The sequence below is a fragment of the Xenopus laevis genome, chromosome 3S (genome assembly GCF_017654675.1).
Source record: "Xenopus laevis strain J_2021 chromosome 3S, Xenopus_laevis_v10.1, whole genome shotgun sequence".
In the NCBI taxonomy this organism is placed as follows: domain Eukaryota; kingdom Metazoa; phylum Chordata; class Amphibia; order Anura; family Pipidae; genus Xenopus; species Xenopus laevis.
The window spans coordinates 62,382,615-62,398,796 of record NC_054376.1 but is presented as its reverse complement, the minus strand read 5'-3'; the positions used below and the strand labels follow the sequence as shown (position 1 = coordinate 62,398,796).

Here is a 16,182-nt window from a genome sequence, read left to right as displayed (position 1 = left end):
GCATGAGCTAATAGACATAACACAAGCATATCGCAAACTATAAGAAGTGATATAATTTTTAAGGCATGCTATAAATAACACTCACTTTTTCAACCTTTAGTGAATTGGCCCCTAGGTCTCCTATTCTGGTACATATACAAGATTTTGTAATGATACACAAGCTGCCTGAAAAAAAGTTGCCACAGGGCGATCCTGGCCCCTCCACCGCCTGAGGCAGCAGCAGTTGCTGCCGCGTGTCTCCCCTCACCCGTGCGCTTACCTTTTTGCGTCTGAGAGGGTCCACGAGAGCGGCAGAGAGGGCCAGTACGCTAGCGCAGAGGGCCTAACTGCGTTCTCTGCGCTAGAGGAGCCAAATTTCCAGTTTGAAAACTGGAAATTTGGCTCTTAAAGTACCAGGAGCGGCATTTTTACCCCTGGTACCTAGTGGGGCTTTGCCGTCTCAGTGTCGAAGCGACCCTGATGGTACCTGCCTGCTTGCTATAAATGTGGACTTTAAAAATTTAAATATATATACTGTAAGTTAATTTTATTTTCCTCAACTAACATGATAGATAGGATTTGGAATTATTTCTTAGGGTGAATGCCCTCTGATGCTGACTTATACAAAAAGAGATGCCAAACTGCACCATTTCAACTACTAACAGCGACAAATGCAACTGAGCAAGTAGATCAGTGGGTGGAGCATGCCTTGCAAGAACCTGGAAAGCACATTTGTTATAATTTTTATTTTGCCTACACTGATATGTATATGTTTAGCGATGGTTATAAAATAAAAGATGAAATCTGATAGTGTAGTAAATCTGCCCATCTGTTGCTTATTTTCTTTTAGTGTTTTTAAACAGGGCCATTTTAAGACCTTGGTGGGCCCTGGGCAAAGAAGTAAATAGTGGGCCTACATTACTTTTTTGAAACCACACCCACTTTTGGCAACACCCCCTTAATATATCAACCATTTTACTACAACACAACCCAGATAAGCCAGTATAATTATTATATAAAATTAATAATGAGGATATCAACTCCTGATATGCCAATTTAATCCCTAATTAAATTGGAAAATGGGCATATTAACCCTAGACATGACAGGATAATACTATAGAAAATTAACAATTGCCATATTAACCCCAGGCTTGCTACTATAAATATTACAGAAATAATCATCATAATTAGCCCAGATGTGCTAGTACAAAGAAAATGGATAATCAGCATATTAACCCCAGTTGTGCCAGGATAATCACTGTAGAAATGGCCAAGCAATCCATCAATTACAGACTTCCAGTAAGATCACTGACAAATAGCCAATGAGCACTCCATTAACTCCAGTAAAATCAGTGGATAGACAGATTACCAGTAGTGAAGTTTTCTTCTTTAATTGTGCTCCCACTGCTGCTCAGTGCTGTCTCTCTCTCTCTCTGTCATACAAAATGTATGTGCAGCACAAGCCCAATTCATCTCATGTTGAACATGAAGGGGTACTGCCCCTTTAACTATACTACTAATTTCACTACCAGTGAACACTGCATAGTGTTGATAATCTGCATCAGGTCTCTTTCTGATTTTTAAGAGTATGGAAGATGATTTTCCATAAATTCTTACAAATGAAATAGATGTTGATATATTTGTCAGACAATTTGCCCTTTCATTCCTTGATACATATATGTATCCACGTATTCCTGTTAATGTACTATTGGGCTGACACAAATATGAGTGTTACATTTCACAAGTGCAGTTGCCAATAACCATCAATCCACAACCAGGTGGTGAAGTTTTGATGAAAGATTGAATATGGAGATCCAGAAGGATTCCCAGCAGTTGCATCTGTTTGATGTTAAATTGACAGATTTGGCATTTCCACAGGTGTAAAATCTCCACAATTTACACATCAAAATCCATAACAATGCTGGCAAATGTATGGGCCACTGAGATGTAACAACTCCAGTCTAAAGTTGCAAGTAAAGTAATGGTACAACTGGCTTTATCTATGGGAGTATATCTGAATACTAAGGACTGATGGGAACTGTAACTAATTGTAAGTGTCCAAATTTGACGCAATTCCATTAAAAATAACTTTGGCTTTGATGTCATCGGTGGTGTTTGTAGATGAAATCCACTATTTTCAACAGAAACACACTCAAATGGGCTTTTCATCTTGGTCCATGAGCAAAGAAGACATTTGAAAAAGCACTTATAAAGACAATATGCAGGCAATAATACATTTTAGGAAAGTAAACGTGTGCCATATATGCCAGGCTGATCAAACAGCAATGGGCTGGCTAGGAAGACTAGGAATTCTTCTAAAAGGCATATGGCAATACACATGTTACATTAGTTGATCTTTCCTAAACAAATTAAACCCTAATTTTATTCTGAGAGGTTATATGTTGGACGTAGTTGAATAATATTCAATTACAAGCAGAAGAGACAAATTTCATTACAAGTAATAAGAGGTATAACTCAATCAAGTGCAACCTATTATCTTGTGGAAGGATCAGCATTTTAATTGCTAGAGCAATGGGTAATACAGTGCTGTTTAATACTAGTCAGTAGTATAAAACCACTTTATATGGAGTGTTTTAGAAAAATTAAATTTTTTAACTTTGTGAGGGGCGGCCTCTTTGACTTGCAGCATCAGTGGCACTAAAGAGCTTATAGTACTGTATTATAAAAGCACACGCAGCACAGTGATGTTTATATTTATTTATCATAGCACTGCATAAGAGAGTGGGGTGAGAATACCTACGACTGTGATGATTACACCAGGAGATAAACTTCATTTTTAAAAAATCATCATGTTTAAAACAATAGAAAATAATTTATATATTGGAGTATTTGCACTGTGCAATCTGTTGATTAAAATATTCTAGGGTGAAGTTCCCTTTAATAAATGGCCCACATTTTCCCAAACTGAACAAAGAAGCTCAGCCAGCTCGGAGAACTAATTATTCTTCTCTTGTCTTTTATCCAGGGGTAACTTTACAGCAATGGGGTTGCTAGTAAGAGAGTAAAACACTATAGAGACATGGGAGGATTTTAATATCATAGACAACAACCATTAGGAACCACAGACATCTGCATGAAATGCCTATTGTCAGAGGCACAACTAGGACAGAGACCCACATAACTTTGAATACGTCATTCTTTTTTTCTATTGTATAGAATTCTTTATTCAGATAAGACCTGTATTTAATATCTTAATGTCTTATCTTATCTATATTATATTTTAAAAAAAACCTGTACATTCTAAAATTTCTTTGACTAGGTTAGCATGAGTGATGTGCAGAATTTTTGCCATAGAACAAGTAACCTATTTTTATAGGTAAACTTATATGCAGTATGTACAAACATATACTCTGAAACCAACCCTAGGTATCCAGAAAGCTCCAAATTACAGGAAAGCCATCTCTCCCAGAGTTAGTTTTTACATTTTCATATCTGTAAACCCTGAAGTATTTAGTCACTAAACAACAACGGTTGTAAGAAAAGTCCAGTAGTTCCCAGAATACAGACAAGTACAAACACCCACAGGAAAATACGGTCAATTACCATTGCAACATATTTCCAATCATCTTGTATCTGAAAGAAAGAGTAAAAATGAGAAAAATGATAATACATGTACCAGAATGCACTAAATGAACAAGTTTAGAGTATATCATTCAACTTCAAGTTTTTATATATATATGATGTAAATTTAAAGGAAAACTATACCCCCCAAAAATGTAGGTCTCTATAAAAAATATATTGTATAAAACAGCTTATATGTAAAACCCAGTTTCATGTAAATAAACCATTTTCATAATTATATTGGGTAATCATAGATAGAAAATTGACATTTTAAAAAATAAGGGCCGCCCCCAGGGATCCAAAGATTCACCGTGCACACAACAAACCATATATGTTAGGTCACATGAGCCAATTAACAGACAGAGTTCTGTGTTTTGCTCCCACACTAATTCCTTTTACAGTTAGAGCTGTAGTATTTCTGGTCAGGTGGTCTCTGAGGCAGCACACAGACCATCACGAAATGGTGGCTCAAGGCAAGAGATGTAAATGGGAAATATTTACTTAAATATATATTCCAATTTGGTAAGATTTTTTAATATGCCACTTAATTTGATATAAACTATTTGTTGCTTTAAGTATTCATTTTGGGAGTATACTGTTCTTTTAAATATCAGCAGATAAGGAGCCAATGATAATTTCCAGACCCAGGCAGAAATTATGTTTTAACAAAACAGTCATGCAGGTCTCTATAAAAATATATACATGATGTAGTCGAGGAGTTTTTTCTAAATTACCTGAGAACGGTATAGAAAATTATAAAGTAACATCATTCATTTCTATGGCATTCTAGAAAGGCGTATTTATCAAAGGATGAACTTTCACTTTCACCCATTGATAAATACACTTTTAAAACCCAATAGAAATGAATGGAGAGTGGCAGAATTCCATTCTAGCAGACTGTGGCGATCTCTAACCTTACTCTTTGATAAATATACCCCTTAGGTTCACTTATGGTACCAGAATTCTGCAGGAACAAAAACATTGCATACACCATTTGTGGGATATATGTAGACAGACTCAAGTGTTCCACAAACACAGCTTTCATAATAAGAAATAACCTTACCTCCTTGGCTTCATCCTGTGCCTTCATGTTCTCAGCAATAAAACGTACATTTTCTATGGCTTCTCTTATCTCTGGTGATAGTCCTGGACCTGAATGCAAACCCAGACTGTACACAGATTCTAAGCTGGAATCTCTTGAGGTGTACAGCCTCCTCAGCTGGCCACATGCGCATGAACTGTCCTGATAATACAATTGGTCTTGACAGCTTCGGATCTCAGAACTGCTAATACTATTTATGTTGCAAATGTCCAAGTTTGCTTTTGGCTTCAAAGCATACAATTGCTTTTCTGGCCTAGTCATACACATAATTTTTGGAAGCAAGTGCAAGAAGATCTTCTTTACCCACTGGGGCATGGTATGTGTCTTTGGAGTTCTGTAGTGTACATTCAGCACAAATACAGTTATAACTATAGAAAGGGTTACGAATATCATTGTAAAAAGCAGATATTCACCTATAAGCGGGATGACTAGTGACGTAGAGGGAATGATTTCTGTTATAACCAGAAGAAAGACTGTTAAAGATAAAAGAACAGACATACATAGGTTAACTTTCTCTCCACAATCAGAAGGCAAATAGAAAACCAAGATAGTCAAGCAGGAGATAAGAAGGCATGGGATTATTATATAAATAGTATAGAATAATGGCAGTCGTTTTATGTACAAGGAATACGTGATATCCTGGTAGATTTCCACACAACAGTTGTACTTAATTTCATGCTTGTATCCTGGAGCATTGATAATGACCCATTCTCCACTTTCCCAGAATTCTTTCAGGTTAATTTCAGAACCAATCATCACAAGATCAATATTTGCTTTGTCGTAGGTCCAGGAACCAAACTTTAAGGAACAGTTCTGGTAGTCAAAGGGGAAAAAGGTGACATCTATCTTACAGGAACTCTTGAATATTGCTGGAGGGATCCAGGTCACGTCTCCTGAATATTTCACCACTGCTTTGGCTTTATCATCCACACGGAATGCTCCCACTGCACTTTGAGCAAAAAAGAGCCAAAAAGAGTAATCAGAACCCAAAGAAAGGAGGTCTTAGAAACAGTCCTACCTAATATCAGCCCATCTTGTTGTATGTAATAAGTATTTGCCTGTTCTAAAAGTACTGCATTAACCTCCCACTTCCACTTCTTGCAGTAATTCTGGGTTACATCATAACTCATGGAAAAACAACAGTGTTTGTTGTTGACTGACAATGCCTATATACAACATAACAGGCTTATTCCAACTGCAGTACTGTGAAGCAGCACACAAGATGCAAAACACGCACATTAATCTTACTTGTTATACAGGACAATATCAGGTCTCCAGATCTGACTGGCAGGAATTCGAAGAAATTCAATACCACCATATTCACTTGGGTTCCATTTCAACTTGTAGTCATTCCATAGCTGCAATTCAAAAATAGGTTTCAAAATGGTTAAACAAAGGAACTAGAAAATCCTTCCACAAAGACTGGGTGGTGGTTATTTAGTCTGAGGTCTGAGGTGTTTCGTGACTATGCACTTCCTCAGAGACCTCAACACCCGTTACCACACACAGGATTTATACCCCAAAACCCGGCTCTAAAATTACCATATTAATTGGAACAAACAAATTATACATATCCATTAAGACATACAAGTGTAAAAACATTTTAATTAATCAAACCAAATGTATAAATACAGTTGACATTGTACTAGTAAAAATCATTTCTTAGTATAGATTAAATACAAAACAATTCAAACGATACTGTTAAAAAATGTTTCATGATATAAATCCTTTCCATAATATATACAGTTACAAAGATAAATTACATTGTTAAACATTGGATGGATTCATTGTAGCAAATCTTCTACACTTAGATACACATTAAAAGTAACCGTTTATATTAAATATTGAAATTAATCCATGGGGTTACCTGGTACACTGGTTCATCATTTATAAATCCATCTGATCTCCGCCCACAGTAATTTAGAATTTAGTAATTTAGTAAATTACCTCCTCTAAGGCCTAAAATCACTCTTTCTGTGTCCTGAGCTTTCAACAACCCTATATAGCAATTATTGCATTGCACTCCTTGAAATGTTTCAATGCTCCCTAACTCTTTCCTACCATCTAATGGTTCAAACAACTTACTGTTTACAGCAGTTCATGCAGGTAAGTAAATATACTACTGATCTCTTATTACAATTTCTATAACTTTTTTTACTTTATACACCTCATGTGTCTCACTTCACTCAAAGGAATTGGACACCTGAACTACAGAGCAACTAACACATCTTACTGATCCACACCTATACATTCCACACTTTTGTAACCATGTCATAGATTTCAATTTATTGGTGAACTAGGGGCCAAAATAAGACCCTAAATCTGGAATCAAGTGTCTTCTTAAAAGTCCTTTCTACATGCAACACTAGGGGGATATTTGTTAATTATGCCCCTAATCCTATCAAACTATACTCATACTAAGGGGCCGATTCACTAAGGGTCGAATATCGAGGGTTAATTAACCCTCGATATTCGACTAGGAACTAAAATCCTTCGACTTCGAATATCGAAGTCGAAGGATTTAGCGCAGATAGTTCGATCGAACGATCGAAAGATAATTCCTTCGATCGAACGATTAAATCCTTCGAATCGAAGGATTTAAATCCAACGATCAAAGGAATATCCTTCGATCAAAAAAAGTTAGCCAAGCCTATGGGGACCTTCCCCATAGGCTAACATTGACTTCGGTAGCTTTTAGATGGCGAACTAGGGGGTTGAAGTTTTTTTTAAAGAGACAGTACTTCGACGATTTTTACTTCGAATCCTTCGATAGTCATAGTCGAAGGTCGAAGTAGCCCATTCGATGGTCGAAGTAGCCCTAGAAAAACTTCGAATCCTTCACTCGAAGTTAGTGAATCGGCCCCTAAATGTCAATATACCAGATGTACCTGAATTCCCAGCCTTATTCGTTTTTACTACCATTAATTAATCTTGCTTTATCCATGAACAATGCTGATTGAAATGTATCCATTAACACATCCATGTTGTAACCTTTCTCTAAAAACCTATCTCGCAGCTTGCAAGCCTCCTTGACAAACTCCTCATGCAAGCTACAATTTCTGCCCAACCACAGGAATTGTCCCCTAGGAATACCTTTATTAAAATGACACGGATGACAAGAGTCCCCTCTCAATAGGGAATTCCCTGCACAAAGCTTCATATATAGAGCAGTCATAATCTTATTATTTTTGACAGTAACAAATCCAAATACATTATTCCCTCAGTACTGAAGCAAGTGGTGAATCTAAGATTTAAATCCACATTGTTCAGGTTTTTGATGAACCTCTCAAATTGTTCTCCAGTACCTGCCCACACAAACAGAAGATCATCAATGAAGTGACGAAACATCACTATATGTTCACGGCCGGGGGCATCGCCTCCAAGACAGAGTCTCTCAAACTCAAACTGAGCCCCCATGGCCATTCTATGCTCTTGGAAGTAATACACCCCCCCCCCGAACACAAAATAATCGTGTGTTAAAAGGTACCAGGTTGCCTCTAAAATAAAGCCTTTCACCTTCAGCCTTTATTTGCGAAATAATGATACTCAATCACCATCATACCTTTACTATTACTAGTATGCTTGAATATAATGAAACAACATCAGCCAACCCCCATCTTACTTTGGAACCCTGTTTTGAAAGCTGAACATATTTATTTGTATATTGTTATGATGCCCCTTGACTAGCATGTCTGACTGACACATAAGTTAGGGGACAGGTAGAGGAACACCTATGTGCCTCCCCTCTCCCACCCCTCATGAATACAGTTATGCCAAAAAAAGAAAGGAAGAGGAAGGCAAGTTGCAAAATAGGCAAATTGCATCCATTTTTGCCTATGTACCCTGCCATTCACATCATAATTGCAAACATTTTTTTCTCTCTCAGAATATTTTTGAGGCTATGTGTTACAGTGGGAAAGTGGTCTGATTATATGATTATGTTTTATCAATAAAGGCAGATGTAAGTCCTTACCATACAATATATAAAAATAATAAAAACATAAAACAATATACTAATTAGGGCCTACTGTATTACTTACATGTTTTAACCACAGGTTAGTTTCCATGATCTGGTTAACTTCATCCTGTAAATGAAAACATATCTACAGTAGGGTTTAAATATATATAGAACAATATATTTTCATTTATTGTCAAACCGTCAGGTTTCCCAATGTCTCAAGTAAAGTCCATTTAGGATAGTTTGTACGTAGAAATAATTGGCCACAACAATAAGTATTTTGTCTTGCAGTGTATAAACAGAGCAGCCAGGATAGTTATGGTTGTATGGGGAATTATCCATGAGTTCAGATGAACACATTTCTTGAAAATCTGTGCAAATAAAACACGCTTGTTCCAAAAGAAAGTTAAAGTAGAAAAAAATGTCATTAAAAGTAATTAAAAAGATCATTTTGTCGAGTTCTTCTTGATTGTTAAAATAATCCTGCGATATCTGGGGGATGCTATTTTATGGTTTATCATGTGAAAGCTTATGGGCAAGGTTCAATTTAAGGAGAAAAAAGTCAACATTTATTTTCAGTTTTTTACCCCTAGACTTCAATAGAGTTTTCATGTGATAAACAATGTGATGAGTTTTTCTCATTCAATTGCATCAGGATCTAACTGGAACTGGATTAGGAGATAAGCTTTTCTCATCAAATTAAACCTGGCTTGAAATGTCTGATTGTGGGCCCCTATCCTGGAGGAGCCTAAGTAAATGAGCCTTTTACCCATTTATTAAAATGGCCCTGACATTATGGGCACTATCATCAAGAAGTGAAAACAAATTATATACAACTAAAGAAATGATTTTTTGCAGACTGAAGGGTTCATTTACTAGCACTAGGCAAACTTGCATGTGGGCAGTAGCCCAACAACTGGTAAATGACTACTTTTGTTTGAAAGTGGCAGGAAAAATGTAAAATTTGAATGGGTTGCCATGGGTATAAGCACAGTGCATATTTATCCAGTGTCAGTAAATAAGCCAAGCATGGGAAGTCAGCTCTATTAAATTCAGCCTGATTATCTGTCATTCAGTCTATTTCAGAGACTATTGCATATGGCATGCCGATGACCAGCACAGTGGGAGCTTTTAAAAAGTCTTTGACATATAGTTTTCCAGTCTCGGTCTGAAGGATGGTTCTTACCACTTTAACAAGCTGAGACATTGATACTTCAAAATGAAGAATGACTGGATCAGACACATTCTTCACAGGCCGAATATATGGATTGTAGGACTTCAACAAAACCTCATAAAGGCGGTGTTCTACATTTGAGCAAAGTAATCCTAAATGGAAAAAGTTCAAATCAGTCCAAATCTCACAAAAACGAATTCTGATTTTGAGCAAAAATCCCAAAAAAATTGAGCGATTCGGGAAAACATTCCGAAAAACATTTTAGAAAATTTGTCCCCAGTCCGATTAAATTGTGCTTTTTTCTGCTTATAAATTAGGTCAAGTCGTGGATTCTAGTTTGCTCTGACTTTTTTTAAAAAAAATTTGGGGTTTTGATAAATAAGGTCCTTATTGCCACTCAGCATCCAACAGAAATACATGGAAAACATTTAAATGTTACATTTTCTGGTGTTACTTTTCAGGAAAACATTCTGAAAAAAAATCATACGATCCTGATTTTAGTTCGATTTTAGCGAGATTGTCCCTGATCCGATTAAATCTGGCTTTTTTTTTATTAATAAATCAAATCAAATCATTAATTGTAGTTTGGTCTGACTTTTTTTTAAAAATTCGGGTTTTGAGAAATAAGTTGCCACTCAGCTTCCAACAGAAATACTTGGACAGATTTATCAAGGGTCGAATTTTGAAGTAATGGGATTTTTTTTGTGAACTCCCATAACTTTGAAATTCGAATAAAAAAAGACCAACCGAAATTTATAAAAAAAAACTAAGGGTTTTTTTTGCGGGTAAATAAGCCATTTTCATTTGAATTGGAATTGTTTTAATCGAAATAACATCGAAATTCGATTTGAGGTTTTTTAAAAAAAAACTTTGAATTTTCAAAGTCCACCAATTGACTCCAAATGGGTTCTAGGAGGTCCCCCATAGGCTAAAACAGCAATTTGGCAGGTTTTAGAGGCAGTACATGATAAATTTCGCTATTAGAATTGTCAAATTTTTTTCAAATTCAAATCGAATTTGGACTATTCCCTAGTTGAAGTACACAAAAAATAGCTCAAAATTTTTTTACTTCTAATTTTCACTTCGACCCTTGATAAATCTGCCCCTTAAAATTTTTCTGGTGTTACTTTTCAAAAGTTTAGGAATGCCTCCTTTAGTGAAAAAAAATATCAGAAGGGCACAAATATCACTAGTAGTGCAATTTCACATCTCACTTTCTAATTTCTGAGTAATATCAAGTTTAGAAACACATCATTATTTCACTAGAAATTCCTTATATGACAGACTAGAAAATTCCTTATATGACAGACTTAAACAAGCAGCTCTAGCAATTACTTGACGCTGCGTAGCATCTATAATTACAATCTATTTGCACAGGTATCGCTTGCACCACATATAAGTGCCTGTATAAATGCACAAACAGCCTCTTATTGCATGCCTGATACTTCTACATCATAGTGCAACCTGTCCGAGAAATTAGGAGTTACTGTCATAGATGGAGAAATTCTAAATTGAATCTTATAAGACAAGAAAGTATCAGTATTAGCAACTGATACTGGGAATGAGATGTACTTACCTGCACTCAGTAAGAGGGGATAAAAGCAGATGAAGAGTCCATTCAATTCCCCCATTGTAGAGAGAGCGTTATCAAGCACTAAGCATATGTATATCTGGGGAAGCACTACATTGGCAGAGAAACAAACTGACAATAAAGCAGATCTCTTTCTAATGATGTTCTCCTCCCCCAGCCGCACTGACTAACTGTTCCTTGGGATGTAATTCTCTAGCCACCAGACTGTACTGCAGCAATTGTGCTTTATGAAACAGTGCTCCTACAGGCAATATAATTATTTACAGATACAATACACACACCAGGAGATAAACATGTTCTGACTTTATAGTCAAGAGTACTAGTTACCTCAAAGTAAGCTGAAAGACAAACTGAACTATGATAGATAGAATAGTTAACTACAGATGGTTTTTTAGGACATGGTTGACTAGGTTTTAGGATTTTGATACTGACTGTAAAAAAATCATGAATGTAAATTGCAGAAGAGCAGTCTGAGTAATTCCATATTTTACATTTCTTTTATTGTAATATTGTTTTGGGCAAAAATATTACATTTTAGTTCACTCTGAAATAAAATGTTACTATGTTATAGAGATAGCGTTTCAATTGGTCGTCCTCATTTATTTTATATGGTTTTGCATTTTTATCCATCCTATTCTGCCTGCAATAGGAAGTGCTCCTTGGTTGTCTGGTTTGCTGATACCTTTTCTAAGCTTATCTTTCCTATCAAGCTCTTATGTATTCATCTATCATACTGGCTTTCCAATTGCTGCCAGGTTGCTAGGGTACATATCCTATAGCAACCTGATATTAGTTTAGATGCTTCAGTGCTGCATAGAAATGTCATCCAAAGTCATCCAAAGCAGCATTGCAGAAAGCAGTATGGGGGTGGGCGCAATAGGGGCCTAGTCAGCCAGATCAATTGCCTGCTGGAGGTATGGCAGGAAGAGCCTGTGGTTTAGACTTAGTTACTGACTTAGAATTATTTGTGTCCATCAAAATGGGACACTCCATTTGCCTACTATGAAGATGATACAATTTTAAAATGATTGTTTGCAGCCTACCATTGAGCAACCAGACTTCACTTTATTGAATATGTTGTAATAAAGTCCCTGACATCATTGAGAGATTACAGTTACAGTTATAAACGTCCAGCTAACAATGGTTTTATACTCATTATGAACTCTGTATCCATATCAAGCCTGTCCCAATTTCTCTACAGGAAAATGATCAAGCATTTCACTCATTATGTGACTGAAAGCTTTTTATTTCCTCTCCCTAGTCAGTCGTTGGTGCATTATGCTTTTATTTCATTGAGATAGAACAGATGCTCCTGGAAATGACTAATTGGATTGGAGAGAGTTATGCTCAATTATCATGGCTCAGTGTGTAAATGCATTATCTAAGGAAACCTGGTTTTTGAGGTTTCTAAAATTCTTTGACTATTCCTAGAAATGAACCTGTAATTCCAGCTTATTCCAACTGTTCTCTCAGGGAAACTATCGCAGAAATGAAAATGTAATATTAGCTTCAGCATACTGAAATAAGAAACTTTCTAAATACAATCAATTAAATATTCTGTAATGTTTCTGAAATAATCAAGTTTATCTTCACTATCCCTCTCTTAGCATCTGTTTCTTCATTCGGGAGTTGGGTGTCAGATGAATGATCCAATATATCTTATACTCTATTAAAATCACCAGAAATCCTGTCTCTCTACATTCAGAATTTGTGCAAAAGGCAGTTATTTTGTTAGATTGTGTTTTTACTGCAATCAGTTATCTGAGTGAGCTATAACACATCTGCTAGGAAAGGGAGCCCCCCTATAAGATATATTGGATCATTCATCTGACACCCAACTGCTGCATGAAGACAAAATGAAGAGAAACAGATGATGAAAGAGGAATAGTGAAGATAAACTTGATTATTTCAGAAACAGTGCAGAATTTTTAATTGATTGTATTTAGTAAGTTTCTTACTACAGTATAAGAAATCCTATATTAAATTTTCATTTTCGCGACAGTTCCCCTTTAAGGATGATTTTTTAACGGGATGACATATAATGTTGTTTGCTTTACTGAATGCATCTAATAGGATCAGGAAATGAATATCACTGGGGTGTGCCTATTTGTCAGGCACCCCAAGAGATTACAGTGATTACACCTTTTTCCCTGGGACCACCTCTTTGCTGAAAAATACACCTGCCTGGGGTATTCTCCATTCAGTGCTAACATGTCCAGGACCAGAGCAGTTTAGTGCCCAGTAGTGATGTGTGGGTACTCAAAAGTTGACTTGCACCCAACCTTAACCACCCTCTCCAAATCTGCACCCAACCATACATGACAAGCCACCATTCTTTATATAGCAAACCCATCTATCTCAGGTCTCACCAGAGTGTGGGCAGCCAGATGCGAGTATATAAATAAGCTGACAGTGGGGGCCGCTGGTGGAATCAGGGGACACTACCATTGTGGGTGAGGTCTGTTGGAAAAACAACAGACAGAGATTGTTCCAATCCATGTTACTTAATGCAGGGAGGGTCTATTGTTGCTTAGTAATGTGATTACAGAGAAGCTGCACATGCAGTTTAGATCAGCTCTCTGCTAACAGGGTCAGCCATGGACAGAGTTCAGCCTGTCACCTACCCACAACCCAAGTTGTACTGTGCCGGCCTGAACCCTTTTCTAAATCCTCCTTTCCAGCAAGCTCTTATTACTGAGCCAGTGTATTGTTGTGCATTATATAGTAGCCGTGCTGCTATATGGAAAGCAGTAGAAGGCCCAGTCTTCAGCTTAGCTAGGTTTAATAATACTACAGCCCAGGGGTATAAATCACATCATTTATAAAATGATGTGATTTATAAAGCATCAGCTTTTATTATGAGTTAACAACCCATAAAATACAGCTTTCATTTGCCCAGTTCCAGCAAATCAAATGCACGCACTAAGCCCTAATACTTATGTTGCTTATTAAGCCTGGGTAAAAGTTAAGCAAACGTTTTATCTCAATAAAGGGGGCCTGTCACTCACACATAAAAAGCTGTATAACAAAACCCCTTTTTCAAATTAAACATGAAATCCATTTAAATATCTGTATTGAGTAATATAAAGATTTATCTTCAATCATCAAACTCTCTTCTGACTCCTGAAATCTCACATAGCATGTACATTGGACATGCTTCAGGTTCTCCTTTCTGGTGCATATATGAGATTTAGGGTTGATGCCAAGCTTGCCTTGATGAATACTTCTAAAAAAATGCTGTTTGCCCCCTTTGTGGCTTCTAAAATAATAAAATAAACAAGGTTTGGCTGTTTATTTTAATGCAAGTAAAGTTTATTTTTTTTTCTTTAATATTTATGAACCTATCATCAGTATACCTAGAAATGGTCCTAAACATTAACTTTGACCATTTTGTATACCAGCTGCAGCCATCAGAACTTTACTTAATATTTTAGGTGTAGGTACCTGAAAAACTCAGTGGTAGACTTGATATTTTATATATGAGCATGGGAGCATGTGTTAAATGTATGGCATATAAGGTGCTCCAGCCATTGCACCCTTGCTCATGGTAAATTTATCCAAGTATCTTTGTATTCACTATATGGTCACTAGTTTAGACACGAGTTTAGCTGTGGTGCATTGTTTATGATATTACAAATCATTTACAACATGAAAAGCAATGCACAAAGTTCAGATAATGGGAGCAATCCACCATCTTTTTATACTTTGCACCCTGCCTTCCACACTGTCACTGATTGATTACAGGTCTCTGTGCTCCATAAGACCTTCGGCTAGCCTCATGAATACTGCCCTGCCTGCATTTGACAGTGATATATATATATATATATATATATATATATATATATATATATATATATATATATATATATATATATATATATATCAGTAAAAAAGGCAGGGGAAAAGTGCTACCTGAATGAACGCAAAGTGGAACTCTCCTGCACTTCTTCACTGGGTTTTGTAAATGACCCAGTGACTTTCAATGACAGTTGGCAATTTATTCCTGATTGCAAAGCCCAGAGCAAAAAAGCAGATAGTGTAATATTAACAAGAAAATTTCCACCTCACAATATGTTGGCTGCCTTATTGCCAGGCTCACTGGCCTTAGCAGTCAGGTAGCTCGAAAAGATAGAAAAGAAGGACATTTTGGGACACACTTTGAGAGCAGTTGAGGAGAGAAACAAGGGGCCCCCAGATGCAAATGTTCTACCTTTCATTGTATACTTGCAGCTATGAGGAATATACAGGATTTATTGTGGTTGGGGCTTTTACTGCATCTGTGCCTCAAACGCAGGGGCGGATTAATGTACAGGCTACCCTAAGTTATGGCCCAAATGTCCAGTGTGATCACCATCTAGATTTTTAAATTATTATTTGTATTTTCTTTAAAAATTTATTTTTATTTGTGTCCAGTTGGGCACACATGCTGGGAGAAATAGATGGGCAGATAGATGTGTGCAGACAACACCGGTGTTCGCTGAACACAACCTGCCTTACAGAGCTCAGGTGCACCAGTGCCTGGATCTGCAATAGAAGGGGGGCCTGTGGATGTAGTTTAGGGGCCCCACATGTCATTGATCCGCCACTGATTGAGCTAAGTTTGAATTTTGATAATAATTACCAGTAGCCACTACAATGTTTTTGCATATGTTGTATATTTACATACATACAGTTGGCTATATATATAGTGGACACATGTTCTTACCAGAATCTTTACATTTTCCAGGCAAGTGTTTGCACACAAAGCATAGGAAGCACCAGACTTACACTGCCTAACTGGAACTTTCTGCCTGGGA

At 36.7% G+C, this 16,182-nt stretch overlaps 1 protein-coding gene across 1 annotated transcript; it reads right to left on the bottom strand.

The window, feature by feature from the left end:
* Positions 1–2,899: 2,899 nt before the first annotated feature.
* On the bottom strand, positions 2,900–11,426 carry LOC108712339 (neuronal acetylcholine receptor subunit alpha-3). The gene is made up of 6 exons (XM_041587765.1): positions 11,372–11,426; positions 9,808–9,947; positions 8,704–8,748; positions 5,912–6,021; positions 4,625–5,612; positions 2,900–3,573 (listed from the first exon to the last, which is right to left on the bottom strand). Exons 1-6 carry the CDS (start codon positions 11,424–11,426, stop codon positions 3,451–3,453), a joined length of 1,461 nt encoding a protein of 486 aa, XP_041443699.1. The 3' UTR covers positions 2,900–3,450.
* Between the last annotated feature and the right edge of the window lie 4,756 nt (positions 11,427–16,182).

Excerpts from the sequence above, each read along its gene's own strand:
- LOC108712339 (XM_041587765.1), bottom strand. The coding sequence starts at position 11,426 with ATGGGGGAATTGAATGGACTCTTCATCTGCTTTTATCCCCTCTTACTG. Across the intron at positions 8,749-9,807 it reads TGTCTCAGCTTGTTAAAGTG|GATGAAGTTAACCAGATCAT; the intron begins GTAAGAACCATC and ends TTTCATTTACAG. Across the intron at positions 6,022-8,703 it reads CTAACCTGTGGTTAAAACAT|CTATGGAATGACTACAAGTT; the intron begins GTAAGTAATACA and ends TTTGAATTGCAG.